Here is a 26,663-nt window from a genome sequence, read left to right on the forward strand (position 1 = left end):
AAAGTTAAATATATGTATTTAACTTTGTGCATGATTTATTCCGGCTTCCCTGGTAGGTCAGTTGGTAAAGAGTCAGCCCACAATGCAGGAGACTCAGGTTCAATCCCTGGGTTTGTAGGACACCCTGGAGAAGGGCATGGCCACCCTCTCCAGTATTCTTGCCTGGAAAATCCCAGAGAGAAGAGCCTGGTAGGCTACAGTCCTTGGGGTTGCAAAGAGTTGGACACAATTTAGTGACTAAACCACCACGATTTACTTTGGTAAAAATATTTTAAGAGTATGAATGGATACAAAAACAAGACCCCTATATATGCTGTCTACAAGAGACCCACCTCAAAACTAGGGACACATACAGACTGACAGTGAAGGGATGGGAATACATATTTCATGCAAACGGAGACTAAAAGAAAGCAGGAGTCACAATACTCATTTCAGATAAAATAGACTTTAAAATAAAGGCTGTGAAAAGGGACAAAGAAGGACACTACATAATGATCAAAGGATCAATCCAAGAAGAAGATGTAACAATTATAAATATATATGCACCCAACATAGGAGCACCACAATATATAAGGCAAATACTAACAAGTATGAAAGGGGAAATTAACAATAACACAATAATAGTGGGAGACTTTAATACTCCACTCACACATATGGATAGATCAACTAAACAGAAAATTAACAAGGAAACACAAACTTTAAATGATACAATAGACAAATTAGATTTAATTGATATTTACAGAACTTTCCACCCCAAAACAATCAATTTCACCTTTTTCTCAAGTGCACACGGAACTTTCTCCAGGATAGATCACATCCTGGGCCATAAATCTAGCCCTGGTAAATTCCAAAAAATTGAAATCATCCCAGCCATCTTCTCTGACCACAATGCAGTAAGATTAGACGTCAATTACAGGAAAAAAATTATTAAAAATTCCAACATATGGAGGCTAAATAACACGCTTCTGGATAACCAACAAATCACAGAAGAAATCAAAAAAGAAATCAAATTATGCATAGAAATGAATGAAAATGAAAGCACAACAACCCAAAACCTATGGGACACTGTAAAAGCAATGCTAAGGGGAAGGTTCATAGCAATAGAGGCGTACCTCAAGAAACAAGAAAAAAATCAAATAAATAAACTAACTCTACACATAAAGCAACTAGAGAAGGAAGAAATGAAGAACCCCAGGGTCAGTAGAAGGAAAGAAATCTTAAAAATTAGGGCAGAAATAAATGCAAAAGAAACAAAAGAGACCATAGCAAAAATCAACAAAACTAAAAGCTGGTTTTTCGAGAAGATAAACAAAATTGACAAGCCATTAGCCAGACTCATCAAGAAACAAAGGGAGAAGAATCAGATCAACAAAATTAGAAATGAAAATGGAGAGATCACAATAGACTCCACAGAAATACAAAGGGTCATAAAAGACTACTACCAACAGCTATATGCCAATAAAATGGACAACTTGGAAGAAATGGACAAATTCTTAGAAAAGTATAACTTTCCAAAACTGAACCAGGAAGAAATAGAAGATCTTAACAGACCCATCACAAGCACGGAAATCAAAACTGTAATCAGAAATCTTCCAGCAAACAAAAGCCCAGGACCAGACGGCTTCACAGCGGAATTCTACCAAAAATTTAGAGAAGAGCTAACATCTATCCTACTCAAACTCTTCCAGAAAATTGCAGAAGATGGTCAACTTCCAAACTCATTCTATGAGGCCACCATCACCCTAATTCCAAAACCAGACAAGGATGCCACAAAAAAAGAAAACTACAGGCCAATATCACTGATGAACGTAGATGCAAAAATCCTTAATAAAATTCTAGCAAACAGAATCCAACATCATATTAAAAAGATCATACATCATGACCAAGTGGGCTTTATTCCAGGAATGCAAGGTTCCTTTAACATCCGCAAATCAATCAATGTAACACACCACATTAACAAATTGAAAGATAAAAACCATATGATTATCTCAATAGATGCAGAAAAAGCCTTTGACAAAATTCAACTTCCATTTATGATAAAAACCCTCCAGAAAGCAGGAATAGAAGGAACATACCTCAACATAATAAAAGCTATATATGACAAACCCACAGCAAACATTATCCTCAATGGTGAAAAATTGAAAGCATTTCCCCTAAAGTCAGGAACAAGGCAAGGATGCCCACTTTCACCACTACTATTCAACATAGTTTTGGAAGTTTTGGCCACAGCAATCAGAGCGGAAAAAGAAATAAAAGGAATACAGATAGGAAAAGAAGAAGTAAAACTCTCACTGTTTGCAGACGACATGATTCTCTACATAGAAAACCCTAAAGATTCTACCAGAAAATTACTAGAGCTGATCAATGAATATAGTAAAGTTGCAGGATATAAAATTAACACACAGAAATCCCTTGCATTCCTATACTCCAATAATGAGAAAACAGAAAGAGAAATTAAGCAAACAATACCATTCACCATTACAACAAAAAGAATAAAATAGTTAGGAATAAATCTACCTAAAGAAACAAAAGACTTATATATAGAAAACTATAAAACACTGATGAAAGAAATCAAAGAGGACACAAACAGATGGAGAAATATACCGTGTTCATGGATTGGAAGAATTAATATAGTGAAAATGAGTATACTACCCAAAGCAATCTATAGATTCAATGCAATCCCTATCAAGCTACCAATGGTATTTTTCACAGAACTAGAACAAATCATCTCACAATTTGTATGGAAATATAAGAAACCTCGAATAGCCAAAGCAATCTTGAGAAAGAAGAATGGAACTGGAGGAATCAACCTGCCTGACTTCCAGCTCTACTACAAAGCCACAGTCATCAAGACAGTATGGCACTGGCACAAAGATAGAAATATAGATCAATGGAACAAAATAGAAAGCCCAGAGATAAACCCATGCACCTATGGACACCTTATCTTCGACAAAGGAGGCAAGAATATACAATGGAGAAAAGACAATCTCTTTAACAAGTGGTGCTGGGAAAACTGGTCAACCACTTGTAAAAGAATGAAGCTAAAACACTTCCTAACACCATACACAAAAATAAACTCCAAATGGATTAAAGATCTAAACGTAAGACCAGAAACTATAAAACTCCTAGAGGAAAACAGGCAAAACGCTCTCCGACATAAATCACAGCAGGATCCTCCATGACCCACCTCCCAGAATATTGGAAATAAAAGCAAAAATAAACAAATGGGACCTAATTAAAATTAAAAGCTTTTGCACAACAAAAGAAACTATAAGCAAGGTGAAAAGACAGCCTTCAGAATGGGAGATAATATAGCAAATGAAGCAACAGACAAACAATTAATCTCAAAAATATACAAGCAACTTCTGCAGCTGAATTCCAGAAAAATAAACGACACAATCAAAAAATCGGCCAAAGAACTAAACAGACATTTCTCCAAAGAAGACATACAGATGGCTAACAAACACATGAAAAGATGCTCAACATCACTCATTATTAGAGAAATGCAAATCAAAACCACAATGAGGTACCATTTCACACCAGTCAGAATGGCTGCTATCCAAAAGTCTACAAGCAATAAATGCTGGAGAGGGTGTGGAGAAAAGGGAACCCTCTTACACTGTTGGTGGGAATGCAAACTAGTACAGCCACTATGGAGAACAGTGTGGAGATTCCTCAAAAAACTGGGAATAGAACTGCCATATGACCCAGCAATCCCACTGCTGGGCATACACACCGAGGAAACCAGAATTGAAAGAGACGCATGTACCCCAATGTTCATCGCAGCATTGTTTACAATAGCCAGGACATGGAAGCAACCTAGATGTCCATCAGCAGACGAATGGATAAGGAAGCTGTGGTACATATACACAATGGAATATTACCCAGCCATTAAAAAAATACATTTGAATCGGTTCTATTGAGATGGATGAAACTGGAGCCCATTATACAGAGTGAAGTAAGCCAGAAAGAAAAACAACAATACAGTATTCTAATGCATATATATGGAATTTGAACGATGGTAACGATAACCCTATATGCGAGACAGAATAAGAGACACAGATGCATAGAACAGTCTTATGGACTCTGAGGGAGAAGGTGAGGGTGGGACGTTCTCGGAGAATAGCATTGAAACATGTATATTATCATATGTGAAACAGAACACCATTCCATGTTCGATGCATGAGACAAATGCTCCGGGCTGGCGCAATGGGATGACCCAGAGGGATGGGATGGGGAGGGAGGTGAAAGAGGGGTTCAGGTTGGGGAACACAAGTAAACCCATGGCTGATTCATGTCAATGTATGGCAAAAACTACTACAATATTGTAAAGTAATTAGCCCCCAACTAAAATAAATAAATTTATTAAAAAAAAAAAAGAGTAAAGGCCAACAAACAAGAAAGAAAAAAGAAAAACCTTCATATTTTAATCTTACAAACATCTCCTTATAATAAGTCGATGCTATAAATTTGAAACCCCAAAGACTACAGGGTAGGAAACCAAGAATGATTCACTATAGAAAGAAAAGGAAAGCAGGATTCTAGAAGTTGGGGCCATGAATGTACTATCCATAAGGAGAATTACTATTCTCAGCAACCAAAACTATCAATACTTTGCTTTGTTTGGTCATCAGCTACTCAGGAAACCAACCCTAAAAAAGAGAGCCAATGGGTCTTTGATCTTTGCTATTTGGCTACTGCTTTCTAACTCTGAGAACACAAGACTGGCCCACTTACTATAGTATGAGATTATCTGAAAGTTGAAAAACAGGCATAGCTTTTAAGCCCAAAGGGGCTTAAGTAAATAAGGAAGCAAAAAGAGAATAAGCTTTTTAGCTTATTACATATCTTAGAGAGCCCTCTGTTTCTGTTGTGGTGGGTGGTTTGTGAGGTTCTATATATTATGATGATTTAGGTTGTGCTTGCTAAGTATTATAGGATGATGCTATTTTCCTCCTACTACAAGCTATTGTTTAAAATCTGCTCATCCTCTGCTTATTAACCATGAATATTCATTGCCTATATAATAATATATATAATAAATATGATTTATATAATAAATGCCAGGTTAAAAAATGAAAGTCTACTTTTTAAGAATCCTGCCTAGATACCTTGTTTTCATGAAACCCCAGTTATTGTTTAGTAGAAAATAATTTCTAGAAAGTCTCTAAGAAAATATGAAAGTCTGTTATTTGCCACAATAAGGCATCTGGGGGAAAAAAGGGAGAGAGAAGTGAAGTTGAACCTTGGAATTTCAGCCTTAAACTTTCACATTAATGCTTGTATTCTTAAGTTAAAAATAAAATAAAAAAACTTCAAGCCTTCTTGGGCCGGTCAGGTCTATCAGATTTTTCTCCCCGCACCGTCCTTCAAATTAACCATTGCTGAGCTACTATAGAGAATAAGATAGAGCTTACCAGGGTGAGGACTTTCTCTGGAAAACCAAGCAGATATTTACTTCTAAGCCTGCTCTTACATTTCAATCTGCATGAAATACTGTCCATTTTTTTCTGAGCATTGACAAGAATCTGATATGCTGTGTATGTTCAGTCTCTCAGTCATGTCTGACTCTTTGCTGCACTATGGACTGTAGCCTGCCAGGCTCCTCTATCCATGGAATTCTCCAAGCAAGGATACTGGAATGGGTTGCCAACCCCTCTTCCAGAGGATCTTGCTGACCCAGGGATGGAGCCTGCATGTCTTGCGTCCCCTGCATTGGCAGGCGGATATTTTACCACTGAGCATCAGGGAAGCGCAATTCAGGACATTAGGGGCAGATAAAAATCCTATTTAGGAAAAAGTCTAGGACAACCAAGAGTAGCAACTCAACACTGTCCTTAGAGGAGAACTTGGAAATGCCAAGTCCACAAGACAGAACCTAGAACAAAAACCCTCGAGGGTGGGACCATGGTCTTCACCCAATATCACAACTATCAAGAAACCAGGTGTTCTAATCTCTGGATTTCTCCAATGTTCTCTGGCCCATCTGCATTTTTTCCAAAGACTGCGGATCACCAAACAGAGAAAAAGTGGCACAAGACACTTTTGTGATCAGTAATACACCTTACCTCCATAATCATATCCCAAGAATGCAGAATGCCCAAAATGTTTGTTTTAAACACATGGTCCTTAGGAGAAGGAGGGGAAAAAAAAACCCAAACAGATAGATACCACACTTCAGCTTAAAATCCAGTCCTGCTCAAATAATGTCACTTGAAATGTCCTTGATGGAGCTCAAAGTTAGTCCCTTCTTCAAAGCTGGGTGCCTAGAGCAATGAGTCTTTATTCCCAATAATCCTAATGCAGGATTATTTGTACAGTGTTTTTCTTGGAGGTCCTGGTGTAGAGATGTCAGAAATATTTCTTATCAGGACCCATGGGCATACCAGTCATGAGCATGGAGTTCATGTTTATCTGTCCCATGGAACCACTGCTGCCATTCATATGCATGATACTATATGCTGCATGATTCCCCTGGTGGGCACACTGCTGCTGGGAAAAGGAACTGTTTTGGGCCAGGGTTCCTGATGGGCAGCCCTTCCTTTCTGAGGACATGGGTGCAATCTGGGTGCTGCATCATGGGATTCTGGGAGACTTGACTCAATTATTTAAGCATGTTAATCACATTTTTAACCATGCTGATTTCCAGATTAGCTTTTATTTTGATGTAAATTGGGATCTTTGTGAGGTTGAATGAAAGAACTAAGAATTATATTTTCTCAAGAAATTGACCTGTTTAATCACCATATTAGAGATGCTTTGTGAAGAAATTTTGATCTTCCAGAAAGATCAAGATCTAGAAGTCATCATGGCCTCTTGTTCAGACACAGAGAACGTAGATTTGACATAGGTCTAGTGCTGTGGATTGATTGACATTAAATAGACTAACTAAGGGTTGAAAACTCAACATTCAAAACACTAAGATCATGGCATCTGGTCCCATTATTTCATGGCAAATAGATGGGGAAAAAATGGAAACAGTGACAGACTTCATTTTCTTGGGCTCCAAAATCACTGCTGACAGTGACTGCAGCCATGAAATTAAAAGACACTTGCTCCTTGGAAAGCTATGACAAACCTAGACAGCATATAAAGAAGCAGAGACATCACTTCGTCAACAAAGGTCTATATAGTCAAAGCTATGGTTTTTCCAGTAGTCATGTATGGATGTGAGAGTTGGACCATAAAGAAAGCTGAGTGCAAAAGAATTGATACTTTCCAATAGTGGTTCTGGAGAAGACTCTTGAAAGTCCCTTGGCCTGCAGGGAGAATAGAACCAATCAGTCCTAAAGGAAATAAACCCTGAATATTCATTGGAAGGACTGTTGCTGAAGCTGAAGCTCCAATACTTGGCCACCTGATGCAAAGAGCCCACTCATTGGAAAAGACCTTGAGTCTGGGAAAGATTGAAGGCAAAAGGAGAAGGGGGCAGCAGAGGATGAGATGGTTAGACAAGATTACTGACTCAGTGGACCTGCATTTGAGCAAACTCGGGGAGATAGTGGCATTCAGAGGAGCCTGGTGGGCTATAGTCCTTTGGGTTGCAAACAGTCGAACACAACATAGTGACTGAACAACAACAACATCAACAAAGGCAGGTACTTGCCAGGCACTCACTGTAACCTAGATATGGCAGGGATTCAAAAGAGTTAGACAAGGACCTTTATTGATTTTGTGAATCATTCCAGATGAAGAGCTTTCTGATAGTGCTTAACAGCACATTATTGTCTCAGAAGACCATTTAATTTTACCTGAAATACTTGCTTAAACTCTGCAGCAGTGCATCTTAATACACACTGGGGTGCACTGACCTCAATCGAGTTGGAGGAATTTGCAGAAAAGCACCTAATGTGAGGTGTCATTCAGTTCAGTTCAGTTCAGTTCAGTCGCTCAGTCGTGTCCGACTCTCTGCGACCCCATGAATTGCAGCACGCCAGGCCTCCCTGTCCATCACCAACTCCCGGAGTCTACCCAAACCCATGTTCATCGAGTCGGTGATGCCATCCAACCATCTCATCCTCTGTCGTCCCCTTCTCCTCCTGCCCCCAATCCTACCCAGCATCAGGGTCTTTTCCAATGAGTCAACCCTTCGCATGAGGTGGCCAAAGTATTGGAGCTTCAGCTTCAACATCAGACCCTCCAATGAACACCCAGGATTGATCTCTTTTAGGATGGATTGATTGGATCTCCTTGCAGTCCAAGGGTCTCTCAAGAGTCTTCTCCAACACCACAGTTCGAAAGCATCAATTTTGCGACGCTCAGCTTTCTTCACCGTCCAACTCTCACATCCATACATGACCACTGGAAAAACCATAGCCTTGACTAGAGGGACTTTTGTTGGCAAAGTAATGTCTCTGCTTTTAAACATGCTATCTAGGTTGGCCATAACCTTCCTTCCAAGGAGTAAGCGTCTTTTAATTTCATGGCTGCAGTCACCATCAGCAGTGATTCTGGAGCCCAAAAAAGTAAAGTCTGACACTGTTTCCACTGTTTCCCCATCTATTTCCCATGGAATGATGGGACCAGATGCCATGATCTTAGTTTTCTGAACGTTGAGCTTTAAGCCAACTTTTTCACTCTCCTCCTTCACCTTCATCAAGAGGCTCTTTAGTTCTTCTTCACTTTTTGCCATAAGGGTGGTGTCATCTGCATATCTGAGGTTATTGATATTTCTCCCGGAAATCTTGATTCCAGCTTGTGTTTCTTCCAGCCCAGCGTTTCTCATGATGTACTCTGCATATAAGTTAAATAAGCAGGGTGACAATATACAGCCTTGACGTACTCCTTTTCCTATTTGGAACCAGTCTGTTGTTCCATGTCCAGTTCTAACTGTTGCTTCCTGACCTGCATACAGTTTTCTCAAGAGACAGGTCAGATGGTCTGGTTATTCCCATCTCTTTCAGAATTTTCCACAGTTTATTGTGATCCACACAGTCAAAGGCTTTGGCATAGTCAATAAAGCAGAAATAGATGTTTTTCTGGAACTCTCTTGCTTTTTCGATGATCCAGCGGATATTGGCAATTTGATCTGAAAATCTAGACCACTGAGAATTCCCTAAAAACTAGTCATGGGGAAAATTGGCCTAGGGAAGTTTTCTTATTGTTTAGCAAGTCACTTCATGTTTGAAATCAGAAATCTGTCTTACTGAATCACTTGCCTTGTTTGCCTCAATTAGGAGCAATGGACTTAGAAACAAAAATATGTGGAGAATTCTGTCTATGACTGTGTAGTGAGAGTATGGAACAGGATCAATGCTTGGTCTGTATTTTGAATAACAAAAAAATGCATCCAGGTGAGGACAGCAACTGTTCATAGGGTTCTCAAGGCAAGAACATTGAAGTGGTTTGCCATTCCCTTCTCCTGTGGACCATGTTTTGTCAGAACTCTCCATCATGACCTGTCCATCTCGGAAGGCTCTAGACAATGGCTCGTAGTTTTACTGAGTTAGACATGTGATCAGTTTTGTTAGTTTTCTGTGATTGTGGTTTTCAGATTGAAGGCAAGAAGAGAAGGAGATGACAGAGGATGAGATGGTTGGATGGCATCACTGACTCAATGGACATGAGCTTGAACAAGCTTTGGGATTTGGTGATGGACAGGGAGGCCTGCATGCTGCAGGCCATGGGGTTGCAGAGTCAGACACGACGGAGCAACTGAACTGAATTGAGAGTAGCAATGCTGCTGTGTGTATCTGCTAGGAAGGTGCAGTTTCCCCAAGTAGTTGCTACTTGGAGCATCTCTTATAGGGCCATAAAAATTTTTTTTTCACCTATATTATAGGCATTCATGAGAGTCTTGTCTTTATTAGTTCTGAAAGAAATTAAGAAAGAAAGAAAGAACAGAAACAAAAAGGAAGGGGAGGAAGAGAGGAAATATCTTCTGGTTTTATGTTCCTTCTTCCATTCTAGATTTAGTTGCATTTTTCATTGTTTTATGTGTTGAGGGTGTTGGCATAAATTGTACAAAAATTTGTAACGCTTTTGTTAAAATTTACTTTTCAAAAAGGTAAAATCATGAGTCATGCAAATACAAATTAAATATTTACCAAATTTTTGCTTAAATCAATAATGAGGAGATCAGTAAGATGTTACTTGTAAGTAAGACTTGTTCAAAAGACATTTAAGAAGGTGTACATAGACAATGTTCTCATAAGATTGCTGAGGTAGATGCACAACTGGCTAATGCCTACAAACAAGTCTTAAACTTGTGAAGTTGTTTGTTCCACTGGATAAAAGTATTGCTCACTTCTACAATAGATTTCTACAAGGCAGAAATCTATAAGTACAATGAACAAATAACTTCATTAAATCTGAATCCTTTTAAACTACATACATTCCTCTAGATAACTCTTGACTGGATTTGTCCAAATTGAGAGAGAAAACATGTTACCCACCTTTCTGCCTTATTTCCAAATCTCAGAAAAGATTTTTGACACTTTCTGGTTACTGTGTATTCAGATGCATGACTTGTTTGGCTTTGGATCTATTCCTTGTTCTATCCCTGCCCTGCTCTGTATAACAGCTGAATTTCCCAGCCTCCTTTGTCAACTGGTATCTGGCTGAATTTAGCCAAAGGCAGACACTGTGAGGAGATTGAAGGATAAATGAGGAAGAAGAGAGAAGCCAGTGTATTTCTCCTTCCTTCTCTGCCCTTAAGGAAGCCTTCCTTGCATCAGTTGCATCTTTTCTGTGATTCTAGATGCCCCTCCTGTGCTCCTTTTTTCTATAGGAGCTCCCAAAACAGCAAGGATCTGGAGACACTGTCTCTTTCCCTTGATTCCCAAAGTCTCCAGTAGTTGCTTATTTAGAGGGATCTACACTATCTTCCTGGTTGTCTTATCATCTTCCATCATCCCAGTAATCAATTTTCAGAATTAAATTTTCAGTTTTAAATGTTCACAGCTGTTATGTTTCCTGGGTAGAACATGACTAATTCATTCTAGAGTATTTTACTTTATTTTCCTTTTGTTCAGTTCAGTTCAGTCACTCAGTCATCTCCAACTCTTTACAACCCCATGGACTACAGTACACAAGGCTTCCTTGTCCATCACCATCTCCCTGAGCTTGCTCAAACTCATATCTTTCAAGTCGGTGATGCCATCCAACCATCTCATCCTCTGTCATCCCCTTCTTCTCCCACCTTCAATCTTTCCCAGCATCAGGGTCTTTTCAAGTGAGTAGTTCTTCACATCAGGTGGCCAAATTATTGGAGTTTCAGCTTCAGCATCAGTCCTTCCAATTAATATCCAGGACTGATTTCCTTCAGGATTGACTGGTTTGACTCCTTGCAGTCCAAGGGACTCTCCACACCACAGTTTAAAAGCATTAATTCTTTGGTGCTCAACTTTTTTTATGATCCAACTCTCACATCCTACATGACTACTGGAAAAACCATAGCTTTGATTAGATGGACATTTGTCAGTAAAGTAATGTCTCTGTTTTTAACTGGCTCTCTAGATTTGTCTTAGCTTTTCTTCCAAGAAGCAAGTATCTTTCATGGTTGCAGTTACCATCTGCAGTGACTTGGAGCCCAAAAAAATAGTCTGTCACTGTTTCCATTGTATCCCCATCTATTCACATGAAGTGATGGGACCAGATGCTATGATCTTCATTTTTTAAAAGTTGAATTTTAAGCCAACTTTTTCATCTCATTTTTCACTTTCATCAAGAGGCTCTTTAGCTCCTCTTCACTTTCTGCTGTAAGGGTGGTGTCATCTGCATATCTGAGGTTACTGATATTTCTCCCTGCAATCTTGATTCCAGCTTGTGCTTCATCCAGTCTGACATTTCACATGATGTTCTCTGCATATAAGTTAAATATGCAAGGTGAAATATACAGCCTTCACGTACTCCTTTCCCAATTTGGAACCAGTCCATTGTTCTATGTCCAGTTCTAATTGTTGCTTCTTGACCTGCATACCAATTTCTCAGGAGGCAGGTAAGGTGGTTTGGTATTCCCATCTCTTTAAGGATTTTCCACAGTTTCTTTTCATCCACAGTCAAAGGCTTCAGTGTAGTCAATGAAGCAGAAGTAGATGTTTTTATGGAATTTTCTTCCTTTTTCTATGATCCAACGGATGTTGGCAATTTGATCTCTGGTTCTTCTGCCTTTTCTAAATTCAGCTTGAACATCTGGAAGTTCTAGGTTCACATGCCGTTGAATCCTGGCTTGGAGAATTTTGAGCATTACTTGCTAGCATGTGAGATGAGTGCAATTGTGCGGTAGTTTGAGCATTCTTTGGCATTGCCTTTCTTTGGGATTGGAATGAAAACTGACCTTTTCCAGTTCTGTGGTCACTGCTGAATTTTCCAAATTTGCTGACATATTGAGTGCAGCACTTTAACAGCATCATCTTTTAAGATCTGAAATAGTTCAACTGGAATTCCATCACCTCAACTAGCTTTGTTTGTAGTGATGCTTCCTAAGGCCCACTTGACTTTGCACTGCAGGATATCTGGCTCTAGATGAATGATCACACCACTGTGGTGATCTGAGTCATTTTTTGTGTAGTTCTTCTGTGTATTCTTGCCACCTCTTCTTAATATCTTCTGCTTCTGTTTGGTCCATACCGTTTCTGTCCTTTATTGTGCCCATCTTTGCATGAAATGTTCCCTTAGTATCTCTAATTTTAATGAAGAGATCTCTAGCCTTTCCCATTCTATTGTTTTCCTCTATTTCTTTGAATTGATCACTTAGGAAATCTTTCTTATCTCTCCTTGCTGTTCTTTGGAACTCTGCATTCAAATGGGTATATTTTTCCTTTTCTCTACCTTTCGCTTCTCTTCTTTTCTCAGCTATTTGTAAGGCCTCCTCAGAGAATCATCTTGTGTTTTTGCACTTCTTTTTCTTGGGGATAGTTTTGATCATCGCTTCCTGTCCATCCTCTATCCATGGGATTCTCCAAGCAAGAATAGTCAAGTGGGTTGCCATTCCTTCTCCAGGGGATCTTCCCAACTGTGGGATCAAACCCTTATCTTGTATTTGAGGCAGATTCTTTACCACTGAGGCCACCAGGTAATGTTCCTATTGTTAAGCTGTACTAAATTTGGGACTCAGCAGTTTAAACCTGTGATATTGCATTCTCAAAACTGATTCTGTCAATGTCAATGCAGCGTTTCTGAGATCTCAGAAGGAAACAATTATTTCCAATGATTGTGGGAGATCATGTATATGAAAGTTACATTTCTACAGAGGCAAGGAAGATTCTGCAAAATCAAACAGGAATTTTTGTCCTCCAATTTTAGTAGTGTCTTGAAATCCAGAGTATTCATATACAATATGGAGGTGGGTGAGATCGGTAAGGAGAAGGGAAGGAGAGTAGTAAGTGAGAGTATTAGGGACAGGAAAAGAGGGAGGGAAAGAAGGAGAAATTTGGGGAGGGATAGGGAGAGAAAATCATTCAAATTAGGATAAAATGATGTTATCTAATACACACAGCAACCTTTGCAGTAAAAGCCATCTTCTCAATCAATTTGTTGAAAGGCAGTTTGGTCACTTATTATTAATATGTCACCAATTTCATCCCAATGAAGGATTGCTCTTTCAAGACACTCTGCTTTAATTGACCCCAGTTTTCCTATCTCTGGGTGATAAGATTAACAGGAGGGCTTCTCTATTTTTCTGCTTGCTTATAGGATTTTAACTGTATTTGCTATGGAAATATTCCTGCTTCTTAGGTTTTCTGATGTTTATGATTTATTGTAACTGGAAAAATTCCATGTTGACTTTTCTCTCCATAGTTTCATATTTTTGCAGACATATTTCTTTAAATATCTATTTTAGTATGATTTTCCTTCTCTGGTAGTGTATTTTTGAAGCATTTTGGTACCAGTACTGCATTGCTGCTAAGCTGTTAAGTCACTTCAGTCGTGTCCGACCTTGTGCGACCCCATAGACGGCAGCCCACCATGCTCGCCCTTCCTGGGATTCTCCAGGCAAGAATACTGGAGTGGGTTGCCATTTCCTTTTCCAATATTAATTAGGGATAAATGTCCTAAGCACACTTTTAAACATTCCTTTGTTATTTTTGGTGGAACTGATGCTAAAGTTGCTTTGCCCAGCCAGTTTAGTCGTAGACTTTGCTGGTTTCCAGTCCCTTTTTGCTTTAGGCGGAGAAGGCAATTTCAACCCACTCCAGTACTCTTGTCTGGAAAATCCCACGGACGGAGGAGCCTGGTAGGCTGCAGTCCATGCGGTCGCTACGAGTCGGACACAACTGAGCGACTTCACTTTCACTTTTCCCTTTCATGCACTGGAGAAGGAAATGGCAACCCACGCCACTGTTCTTGCCTGGAGAATTCCAGGGACGGCGGAGCCTGGTGGGCTGCCGTCTATGGGGTCGCACAGAGTCAGACACGACTGAAGCGACTTAGCAGCAGCAGCAGCAGCAGAAGCAGCAGCAGCAGCTTGCTTTAGGAGCACCGCGGATTCATCGTGTTCCTTCCATGCTCAACCTCTTGTTGTTCAGTCACTAATTTGTGTCCAGCTCTTTGTTGTTGTTCAGTCACTAATTTGCGTCCAGTTCTTTGTGATCCCATGGACTGCAGCACACGAGGCTTCCCTGTCCTTCACTACCTCCCAGAGTTTGCTCAAACTCATGTCCACTGAGTCAGTGATGCCATCCAACCACTTCATCTTTTTTTGCCCCTTCTCCTCCTGCCCTTGAACTTTCCCAGCATCTGGTTGTACTAACTTTAATTCTTTCTAAACCACATCCTCATTTGACTTTTGTAGCACTGCTTACTATGCTTTTCCCCTTTCTCTGATTTTGCAAAAAATATGTAACAAATTCAGCCATCATAGTTCACTCTACTCTCATATTTTATACTATTTCCCCATATTTCTCTTTCTGTTTTTCACATATTTCCTTTTCTGTGTCTGCCTCAAATATGAAATGTATGTGCCTGTTTTCGGTCAGTTTAGTCCATGAGCCTAAAACATGTGATGAGCAGGCGTATATTTAATTATTATGCATTATTTTCTTTCCTTTGGCTTCACTGTGTGTCTAAAAGAGGCTAGAACTGGGCTTCAACATAAGCACCAAATCATGATTGAAATATTTTGTTAATTGTACCCTTTTAAGTCTTTGCTTGCAATTCAGGATGAATTTTGACATCTTGCTATTTTTCAGTCATTTAAATTTGTCGTGGTCTGTGATTCCAAAAGTACTGAGTAATGAACTTGATTTCTAAGTTAAATGTGAGCAATTATTATTTTGTGAACGATATATCAGATGTTATACTTTAATAGGGGATTATTTCATTAAAACTTTTTATTATTATCAAAAAACAGCAGTCAATTTCCTAGAATTAAATAATCTCAATGATTTAGTACATTTTAGCTATTTTTTCTTTAGCATATTTCCAAATAATATGCCTTTACTATTTTTTGATTTATCAATTTCAGACTTTACCAACTGACATCTGTAATGTTAATAGAGGAAATTTCTATTGTATATTAATTTCAACTTCCCTAGCCTCATCTTCTCAAAAGAGTTTTATTATATCTTATTTTGTTTTAAAATCACTGCTGTTTATAGCAGTGTGGTTTGTAAATATTATTCACTTCTCAATCAAACAGTCAATCAAATGACTTATATCGTATAATTTTTTTCTTTCTTCTTGATTTCATAAGCAGTGTATTTTTATAATTTTATGCTCAACTGATCTGTCAGAACAAAGTTCCAAACATCCCATCAGTTTCTTTGTTCATCAGTTCCATTTTTACCCCCAGAGACTTCCCTCCTACTTCCTTTCTTCTGTACTCCTACCTCAATCTGGACTAGTTAATTCCTAGGATGCACACATATCTCTTTTGGAGGCTTCTCTTTTTCACTTCTCTGTATTAAAGTTCCTGCTATCTTCTTGTTTTGGTCAAATGCATCTCCCAGTTGCTTCCTGAAATAGAATGCATAGAAAGTCAAATTTTTATAGTCATTGAATATATGAAAATGCCTTTATTCTTTCTTCAAACTTGATTGATAGTTTTACTGAGTATAGAATTGCAGGTTGACCCCAGGACCAGCTACATAATATACAGGGCCCAGTGCAAGTTAAAAGTGTGGGACTTCTTCAAAAATGATTAAGAATTTCAGAATAGTGACAGTAAAGTGCTAAACCAAGCATCAGGGGGAGATTCTCCTAAAGCAAGGTCCTTTATGACTCTGAGTTTGGATACTCATTAAACTGATCCTAATGGTTAGTTGGGCCCTTACAAAATGGAAATTTTTAGTTCTAGAAATTGTCCTTTTTTTGAGAATTTCCTCCATTCCTGGTGTCTAGAATTTTGGTAACTAGATATTAGATCTCCAAAACCATTCTAATTTTCTTATCATTATTATTCTATTATTCATTTTACTGTCTTTATGTGTACTTTATGGGTTATTAGACATTATCCTCTACCTCTTCTGTTGACATTTTAATGTAAATCATCAGTTTCAATTTCTAAGAGCTTTTTCATCACCATTTATTCTATTTTTAAAAAGTCACAGCATGTTCTCTCATGGATAAATCACTTACTTTTCTCAGTTTTTGTAAAATGTAGTATAGTTGATTTACAATGTTATATTAGTTCCAGGTATACCACACTGTGATTCAATAATTTTATAGATTATACACCATCTAAAGTTATTATCAAATAGATTGTTCTCTCTATTGACAAGTCTGTTTGTGTTTTGTTATATTCATTCATTTATTTTTTAGATTCCACATATAAGTGAAACAGTGTTTGTCATTCTCTGTTCAACTTATTTCACTAAACATAATACCCTACAGGTTTATTCATGTTGTTGCAAATGACAAAAAAATCATTCTTTTTCATGGCTGAGTAATATTCCATTATATATATATATATATATATGTGTGTGTGTGTGTTTATATATATATATACACCACATTTTCTTTTTCCATTCATCTGTTAATAGATACTTAACTTACTTTCATATCTTGGCTATTATAAATAATGCTGTGAAAAACATTGGTGTGTATATATGTTTTCAAATTTGTGTTTTCATTTTATTCAGATAAATAGCCAGAAACCTCCATATTCTTTTCCATAGTAGCTGTACCAATTATATTCCCATAATCAGTGAACTAGGGTTCGCTTTCTCCACATTCTTGCCAACGTTTATTATTTGTTGTCTTTTTTATGATAGCCATTCTAACAGGGATGAAGTAACATCTCATGTGGTCAGTTTTTGATTGGGATTTTTTTGTTTTCCTTTTGTCTCGATATTTTTTCTGTTTCCTCTAAGTTTATTTTATTTAGATATATCAATGTCTTTCATGTTTGAGGTTTTTCTTCAAGGCTTACTCATTGACAACAGGCCATTAATATTGAAGAATGTGTCTGAAAAATGATTAGAATCTCTTTGTCATAGGTGGTGCTTGTCACCTTCTGGGCTCCACTGAAAGGTGGAGGGTGAACAAGTACAAACTTTTGTTTCCAAAATTTTATTTCTCTGGGGCTTTTCAGTCTCTCCTGTGGTTAATCTCATAATCTCCATTCTGTACATAGGTGGAAGAAAGGAACCTGAGTGAAAGCATCACTCAGTATGCTGACTTTTATTTAATTTCCCTGTTTCCAATCTGGCAATCTTGGCTGTTTTCCAGGTTTGCTACAGGAGTAGGTAAGGATTATCTCCTGCTACTTGGGATGAAGAAAGGAATCGAAGCTGTGAAAAGATTTTCACCATTTTATTTTGAGCATAAAGACAGATCCTTGGATTACAAGATCTTTGCTATCCCTATTTCCTCAGCTATTCTAAGCTTCTGTGGACATCAATCATCTTGCTTCTCTCAGTGATCACCCATCAAAAGCTCTTTGCTTTGCTTGTCTTTCTTGGTATCTGCTGAGTCAGTTACTGTATTTCACTGTTTTTCCAGAAACTGTATTGTAAGGTTTTCTTTGCTGTATTATCTTCTCTTCTTTCTCCTTGTACCTCTTTTATGTTTTCAGTCTGTTTATGTTATGTTAGTGATGTTTCAGGAGTGAATAGTAATAAAGGCATTTTTTAGTCCATCAGGCTCCACTGCAAACCACAGTTCTTCTTTTGTCTATTTCTTTCCTTTAAATTAAAAAAATGATATCACACATTCTCTGACCCAGCTAGCACCAGCCAATGCCCATAAACACTCCTTTCCAGAATCAGGCTCCTCCTGTGTGAGGGTGGCCAGTGTAGTCCCACGGTTCTCCTGCATCTCCTATGAAGCATCTGGTCCTCAGCATTATGTGCAGTTTCCATGGGCAGAGCGCACTCTAAAGCTGATCACTACAGAAAACTGGAAGTAGGTTTCCATCTAGGGCGTTGCTTCTCTCCAGGAATACCAGGAAAAAGTGAATGCAAGTTGAGTGAGCCCCCACTGACTTTAAAGCTCTACAGTTTTTCCAACATACAGTAGAATTATATTGAAAGTCTCTGGTATGAAAGGATGGTGCTGTAGGGAGTGTGGTAGAAATTAGGTAAAAAAGATTGATACAGTAAAAACAGGTAATTTGAGGAGTAAGTAATAAAGAGAATATTTAAAGTTGTTATACCCATGTAGGGAACTACCAGGATAATGCAATACCTCTGGGCTGATAACATTAGGCTCCAGGGATGTGTTATACTTGGAAAGAGAAAGAGAGAGAGATTGAGAGGGGACTCTGGAGAGGATTGTTTGACAAATGACCTTCTGTCAGGAGGTCTCTCCAGGAGGGAGAGAAGAATAACAGGGCCTTCATGCCTCCCTTCCCCCTGTTTCCTGAATCCAGATCCAAAGTCTGCTGAGGTCTCTGCATTCTGCCTGTCAGGACAAGGAGCAGGCCAGAGCCCAGTGGATGGATCTGGAGGGGCAAGTGAAAGACACTTAACACAGAGGGGCCACCTGAGCTCAGTGCTAAGCATGTGTTTTCCAAGGTCCAAGAGAATGATGTAAAATGCTAAACTGCCCTTCAGTGGGTCTGCTATGTGTGCACCCTATCCCTAACCTCTCTTCCCTGGTTTAAATAAATACTTAGTAGTAGGTGAGAGTCACTACTTTTTCTTCATCAGAACAAATAGATTTCATTTCAGTTCAGTTCAGTCGCTCAGTCGTGTCCGACTCTTTGCGACCCCATGAATTGCAGCACGCCAGGCCTCTCTGTCCCTCACCAACTCCCGGAGTCTACCCAAACCCATGTCCATCGAGTTGGTGATGCCATCCAACCATCTCATCCTCTGTCGTCCCCTTCTCCTCCTGCCCCCAATCCTACCCAGCATTAGGGTCTTTTCTAATGAGTTAACCCTTCGCATGAGGTGGCCAAAGTATTGGAGTTTCAGCTTCAACATCAGTCCTTCCAATGAACACCCAGGATTGATCTCTTTTAGGATGGATTGATTGGATCTCCTTGCAGTCCAAGGGACTCTCAAGAGTCTTCTCCAACACCACAGTTCAAAAGCATCAATTCTGCGGTGCTCAGCTTTCTTCACCATCCAACTCTCACATCCATACATGACCACTGGAAAAACCATAGCCTTAACTAGATGGACTTTTGTTGGCAAAGTAATGTCTCTGCTTTTCAATATGCTATCTAGGTTGGCCATAACCTTCCTTCCAAGGAGTAAGCGTCTTTTAATTTCATAGCTGCAATCACCATCAGCAGTGATTTTGGAGCCCCAAAAAATAAAGTCTGACACTGTTTCCACTGTTTCCCCATCTATTTCCCATGAAGTGATGGGACCAGATGCCATGATCTTAGTTTTCTGAACGTTGAGCTTTAAGCCAACTTTTTCACTCTCCTCTTTCACTTTCATCAAGAGGCTCCTTAGTTCTTCTTCACTTTCTGCCATAAGGGTGGTGTCATCCTTATTATATTTAAATAGATTTAAATATATATATAATATAAATATACTTATATTTATCTACTTAATATATTTATTATATAAAAAGTGGAGTTTACAAATATTTTATGTTTTTACAAATATGTTTAAAATATGTTTTTATATAGTCAAATATTTAAATATATTTTAAATATGTATGTATTTACATATGTATTTACTATACATAGTTATTTAAGTATGTAATTTTTTTAAAGAAAATACTTGAGTTGATACAGCCTGTAGTATTTCAGAGGTGTGACAGTAACCAGGTATAAATGATTGGTTCTCCCTTTAAAGTTAATATGGTCTTATTGTTCTTTGCCTCTGCTGCTGCTGCTGTGTCACTTCGGTCATGTCCAACTCTGTGCGACCCCATAGACGGCAGCCCATCAGGCTCCCCCGTCCCTGGGATTCTCCAGGCAAGAACACTGGAGTGGGTTGCCATTTCCTTCTCCAATGCATGAAAGTGGAAAGTGAAGTCACTCAGTCGTGTCCGACTCTTTGCCTCTAAGGAGGAACAAAATTGATCTTGAAAGCACTTCTAACTATTCAAGTGTTTGTATCTCTGTACTTAAAAGGAATACTTCAAAATGTTGGGAACTATGCAGTGCCCATTTCTATAATAAAAAGTACTCTCTTGAAGTAAAGTGATAAATAGTTAACCCAAAATGTGATTTGGAAGAAAAGGAAGAATAATTATATATTTCTTTGCACTTAAAAATTCATTTTTCCATTCTATGTTCTCCACTTCAGTGGGTTCATTTTACTTCTTTAAATGTAGAATGTAAATATATTTTAAAGGCCAATAATGTTTGCCATACAATTGTTCCCATTTTTTCAATGATACCAATTGTTTTGGGAGTTATTTATTCTATAAAGTAAAGATATCAAGGGACTTTATAACTATAACATTGGCTTTTGTGGGGAAAAACAAGTATCTTAAAAAGACTTGCAATTTATAAGCCTTGCTTTTTCGACTAAGGTTAGAATTTAATTTCCTAAGCATTGACCTGCAGAATAGACAAGAACGCTTCATTATTTAATGTCTTCTTATCATCATTTTTTAATCATGTTAGAATTAGAGGCAAGCAGGACTTACTGAAAATGACATAGCAGCTTCTAGTTCTGGCAGTCCCAATTTGTATGTCTGTGCACTCCTGTGTGTGGCCATATTTTAATGTTAATGTTTATATCACTATAGATATTCCTTTAGCATTACCTCTTCTGCTTCTTAGTATGGCATTCTTACAACCATATCCTTCTCTCTTTTGTATTTCAATTATGTAAAAAATAGGGACATTGATAGAAGTATGATTATTTTCAATTCTCTTTTAAGTTAAAATTATTAACATACACATCACTCATGCTTTACAGCATTAGAGATATCCTGGGCATTTTTATCCTAGAATTAATGAAGACATGCATAGACATGGGATTTTTCAGTATAATATCCTTATTATGTAAGTGGTTCTTTTGCAAGATAGGATTTTATAGCAATATCTTAGAAGCTAAGTTTAGAGTATATGAAGTACTTGATTCTGAAAACTACATCATTTTACATTGCATATTTTTTCATTTGGAAAGTGGCAGTTCCATATTTGAATAAAAATATTCAAATCATTTTCTACAGCTCAGTACTCTTTGTTCAAAAGTAGAAATTGCTTTTCTTCTGTGACTGCTTGATTGGATCACAGATCTAATCAATTATTTTCAAAGATGGTTTCTATTTTCATTGCTGTCTTCTTTTAAGTGTTCTGATCCTTATATGATGAGGAAGTAAGTAGTCCCACCAAAAAGCTAAAAACATCAAAACCTGTTCAGTCATAATATTCAGGCTGATTTTAAAAGTCTTATGAATTATCAAAGATTAGTGCCTTTCTTTTTGAAGAAAAATCATTAACAGTTTAATGCTGCTTTAGAGTTTTTCCATGTTTTTGATATTATATATTAAAAATTTAAGTATTTTAAGGAATTGTTTAAAAGTAAAGATATGTAACAGAAGCATCTATTTTGCATATGTCCATTTTCTATCTCAGATTACATATTTCATTTTATAATTTATAATTTGATAAGTATGAACATATGTATGCACCTATGAAACTATCACTACAATCAAGAAAGTTAACATTTCCATTACCATCAAAATTTCCTCCAGCTCCTTTGTAATCTTTCCTTTCCTCTCTTCCTTGATCTTTACCTCCTAATTCCCAGGCAACCTCTGATTTGCTTCCTGTCTCAATAAGAATAGATTGCATTTAAAAATTTTATACAAATTGAATCATACAGTATGCATGTAACCTGTCTCACTCAGCATAGTCATTATTCAGTCACGTCATTGTGTGTATCAACAGTTCATTCATTATATTGCTAAGTAGAACTTCTTTGGATGGATATGGCCCAGTTTGTTTTCCCTTTACTTGTGGATGAACATTTCGGTTGCTTCCGGTTTGGGTCTATTACAAATAAAGCTGCTATGAACATTTATGTCCAAGTATTTGTAAGGACGTATATTTATTCTTCTCTCCACCAAAGAATAGAACAGTTGAGTCATATGATAGATACATGTTTAACTTTTTGGGCAATTGTTTTCCAAATTGATTGTACTTATTTACATTCCCAGAAGCTGTGTGTGGTAATTTAAATTGCTTCACATTTTTGCCAGTATTTTGTATGATCAGTTATTTTAATCATTCTAATGAGTATTTGATTATATTTAATTATTGTTTTAATTTGAATTTTTCTGGTGACTACTGATTTTGAGCATCTTTTCATGTTTGCCATGAATATATCATTTTTGGTGATACAAAAAAATCATTAGCAGATTTTGTATTGGATTATTTATCTTTTTATTGAGGTTTGCAAGTTTTTAACATGTTTTCTGAAAATCCTTTATCAGATATATGATGTACAAATATTTTCTCCCAGTCTGTGGCTGGAAGTTCTTAATATTGGTGAAATTCAACTTATTATTTCATTGCAAGTGTTGTATGTAAGACATCTTTGGCTTACCCAAGATCACAAAGATTTTCTCCTATGTTTTCTTCTACGTTTATAGTTTTAGGATATACATTTAGATCTGTGATACTGGTATGGAACAAAGTTCCTTTTACACATGGATATTTCTAATTATCCAGCATAACTTGTTGTGAAAGTTATCCTTTTTCCTCTAAATTATCTTTGCATCTTTTCCCAAAATAAATTAACTATATATTTGTGGGTCTATTTTTAACTTTATAAATCTATTGATATGTCTATTGTATTATCTTGGTGCTAATAATGCAGTGTATTGTGCCATTTATACTGTACTGACTACTGTAGCTTTATTTAGAATGTCTTGAAGGCTTATGTCTTGAAGTAGTGTAAATTCCCCAACTTTGTTCTTTTTGTTAAATTTGACTATTCCAGCTCCTTGATTCAATGTGAATTTCAGAATCAACATGTCAATATATACAATAACAAGAGAGCCTGCTGGGATATTTACTGGGGTTACATTGAATCTATAAATAAATTTTTGGAGAAATGACATGAAAACAATATTGAGTCTTTCAATCCATAAGCATGGGTGTAGTTTTTCCATTTATTTAGATCTACCGTTTTCCCTTTCAGTGATATTCTATAGTTTTCAGTGTATAGGGCTTGCGCATGCTTTGTCAGATTTACAGCTAGGAATTTTACATTTTCAGAACTATTGTAAATAGTATTGTTTTATATTTTAATTTCAAATTGTTCATTATTATTGTATAGCATGATATTGATTTTTGTATCTTTTTATATTGTAAACTTGTTAAAATCATTTATTACATTTTATCACTTTTAGTAACTCTTTGGTATATTTCATCAGATTTGCTACTTTAGACAATCACATTGTCTGTGAACAAAGACAGTTTTATTTCTTTCTTTCCAATATGAATACCTTTTATTCTTGCCTTGTAGCTTTGGCCGAAAGATCCAGTGCAATTATGAATATCTGTGGTGAGAGTAGAGCCTTGTTCCTGATTTTGGAAGGGAAGCATTCAGTCATTTAGCATTATTTATGACATTAGCTAGAATTTTTAGGCTTTTTCAGGTGAGGCAGCTCCCTCTTATCCCTAAAGTGCTAAGGATACATGAGTGGTATATTTTTAGGCTGTTTCAAAGTATGTAGCTCTTTCTTTTACTTTCTACATAAAAGGAAATTTTACTAAGTACAATGTGTTTGGATTATAGAATTACAAAAACCCCCTAAAACTCTATGTGTTGCTCCATTATTATCATATTCAGTATTTTACACAAGCCTCAGAGCCAGGCTTAATTTTTCCCTTCTAAGTAACCTGTTTTAGTCATTGATTTTTATTTTGTTTTGCTTTGCTGACTCTGGACAAATAAGATATTTATCGACACATGGAATTTATTTTGCAATGCTGTTGTCTGCTAATATTTTATCATACAAAAGTATGTGATAGAAAAAGTAATTGTAGCTGCCTGAATAAGAAGTTTTAAGCTAGGTATGGCTCTTTTCCATGGAGAAATTTCTTATGGATGAAGAAATGTAAAATACCATTGCTGAAATTTTTAACTTGTCTTGATACCCTAAACCCTGGTATTGGAAATCACCAAAGTAAGTTTTCAGAGAATCTGAAATAAGGCAGTGCCTAAAAGTAGATGTATTCCATTCTCTCTGAAATACCTTTTCTCAAGGAATTAAATTCTGCCTGCTGACAGGAAAATGGGTGAATTGTATTCGCAATGCTTATTTATAGTGTATAGTGACTAAAGAACATGTTTTCTTTTTCTTTTTAGGAAAAGGAAGTATCTTTAGAAACACTTGGTTTATAGATAATGCATAGAAATTTCTAAAAGTGTTAGAAAATTATTGAGGTAATTTGTACTATTTCACTACCTGAGGTATCTATTTCTGCCTAAAAAAATTATTCCAAAATGTAGTGACTTAAAACAACAGTATTAATTACATCACAGTTTCTGAGTCAGAAATCCAGAAATGCTTTAAAATTTCTCAAACAGTTGTTATACATGATTCTATGGGCAAAAACACGAGAAAACATTTTGTAGTTTTGCCTCAACTGAAAAATCATCGTAATAAAAACACTAAGCTTGTATATATATATATATTTTTTCTCATCTTAATTATATTTTCTTGAATCTTTTGCCTTTTATTTTTGTTTCTACTGCTATAAACAGTGAATAATTGACACAATAGTGGTCAGAAGAGTACCTGTTAAGTATTTCTTAGTGCCAACTCTGAAGAAGCACAACAGCCATAGAATAAATTCTAGTATTAGGAATACTTTTATGAAAATACCTATATTGTTTGAATTTTCAGAAAAACTATGTTTGAAATATGTTACATAAACCTGCAACCTATAGCTCTAATATTATTGAGATGTGAATATAATTTCTAATAGTTGTTTAAGTGATAAAGATTGATCTTAATTATACCTCAAATATACCTGGAAATATTGCTATTTAATAACCTAGAAAGATAAGTTTAAAGTTGAACCCAATTTGTATATTTAGTATTGACTCTTTTCCTTATAGTCATGATAAATGTCTTTCTTTTTCTTTTTTTGGCTACTTTTTGAAATAGACTAAGATGCTTAGTGAAACAGCTGGAAAAAGGTGATGTTAACATCGTCGACTTAAAGAAGAATATTGAATATGCAGCGTCTGTGTTGGAAGCAGTTTATATTGATGAAACAAGGTAAGTTTTAACCTCCTTACCCTTTTAACTTTTTTGCTTGTCTCCTTCCCCTCCTTTTTCTTGACCCTGCTTTCATATCTTGGCTAAGAAACCAAAATCAAAATCTTATTAAAACTTAAAATGTTCTTCTTGATGTAGCTGTGTTAAGAACTATGATTCTTTCTTTTAAAAAATACACATTTTAATCTAAATGCTTGAATAATACAAAACAGTCAATCAATAAAGTAATAAACAAATTAAAATCTCCTCTCCCCTTGCTCTCACAGTCCTTAGGCCCAGAGTTTTAAATGTCAGAGATAGATGTAGGCTTACACTGATTTTCACTGATGTAAGAGTTTCCCTATTATCTCGAGATTTCAGAGTTACTTCTGAGAAAATGGGTGTCACGTGTCCATATATTATCATGAGAGGTGTCTATCAGACTGTGTAAGGGCTTGCCAAGTGGCAGTTCCCCATGTGTATTTGATAATCACCTAAACTCCATCATCCAGCCTGATAATTATTAATACCAGAGTGGTAAGGAGATTTGGAAATGGGAATTCGTTTGAAGAGGATTGTTACCTTAGTCCTATGGCTCTCAATCAGGCCATTTGCTTTCAAGGGGTAATTGGGCAATTTCTGGAGACACTTTTGGTTTGGCTGATGGGAGCTAGCTACTGTTATAACAGGTAGAAGCCAAGGGTGCCACTAAACATCATAAAATGCACAGGAAAATCCCCCACAACAAAGAATTATCTAGCCCCAAATGTTAATACCATAGAGGTTAAGAAACCTTGGCCTAAAGGAGAACTGTAGAGGGATCTTGTTTAGAGAGAGACATGTACTTCCAGACGTTAGCACAGAAAAGGTACTGAGATTTTCAAAGTCAAGAGGCAGGTGGAGGAGAGATCTTTTGAAGGCGTTGTCCAACAGATTCGGATTTCAGAGGGTGGAAAACAGACTTCGTGGGGTGATTGTTGATATAGAAGACAGAGTAGAAATCAAAAACTCAGCATAAATGTCAAAGAATAAGGTACCCAGTTGGTGTAGGGTGTTGTCTCTGAAGGAAGCACAAAAGCTCCTCAGGAGAGAAAAAGTAACCAGCATTTGGGTGTTTGTCACACAGATGACAACAAACCCACCAGTCT

At 37.0% G+C, this 26,663-nt stretch overlaps 1 protein-coding gene across 9 annotated transcripts in view; it reads left to right on the plus strand.

Moving 5' to 3' along the window:
- PDE1A (phosphodiesterase 1A) overlaps positions 1-26,663 on the plus strand; it is a 479,731-nt gene that overhangs the window by 323,692 nt on the left and 129,376 nt on the right. For all 9 annotated transcript variants that reach the window (XM_081580991.1, XM_081580995.1, XM_081580992.1 and 6 more), the window contains one exon: positions 25,423-25,536. In XM_081580991.1, the coding sequence (XP_081437117.1) occupies positions 25,423-25,536 (114 nt within the window). The remainder of the gene's footprint in view (positions 1-25,422; positions 25,537-26,663) is intronic.

This window comes from Giraffa tippelskirchi, chromosome 3 (assembly GCF_054371585.1).
Source record: "Giraffa tippelskirchi isolate mGirTip1 chromosome 3, T2T-mGirTip1v1.2.pri, whole genome shotgun sequence".
Classification (NCBI taxonomy): domain Eukaryota; kingdom Metazoa; phylum Chordata; class Mammalia; order Artiodactyla; family Giraffidae; genus Giraffa; species Giraffa tippelskirchi.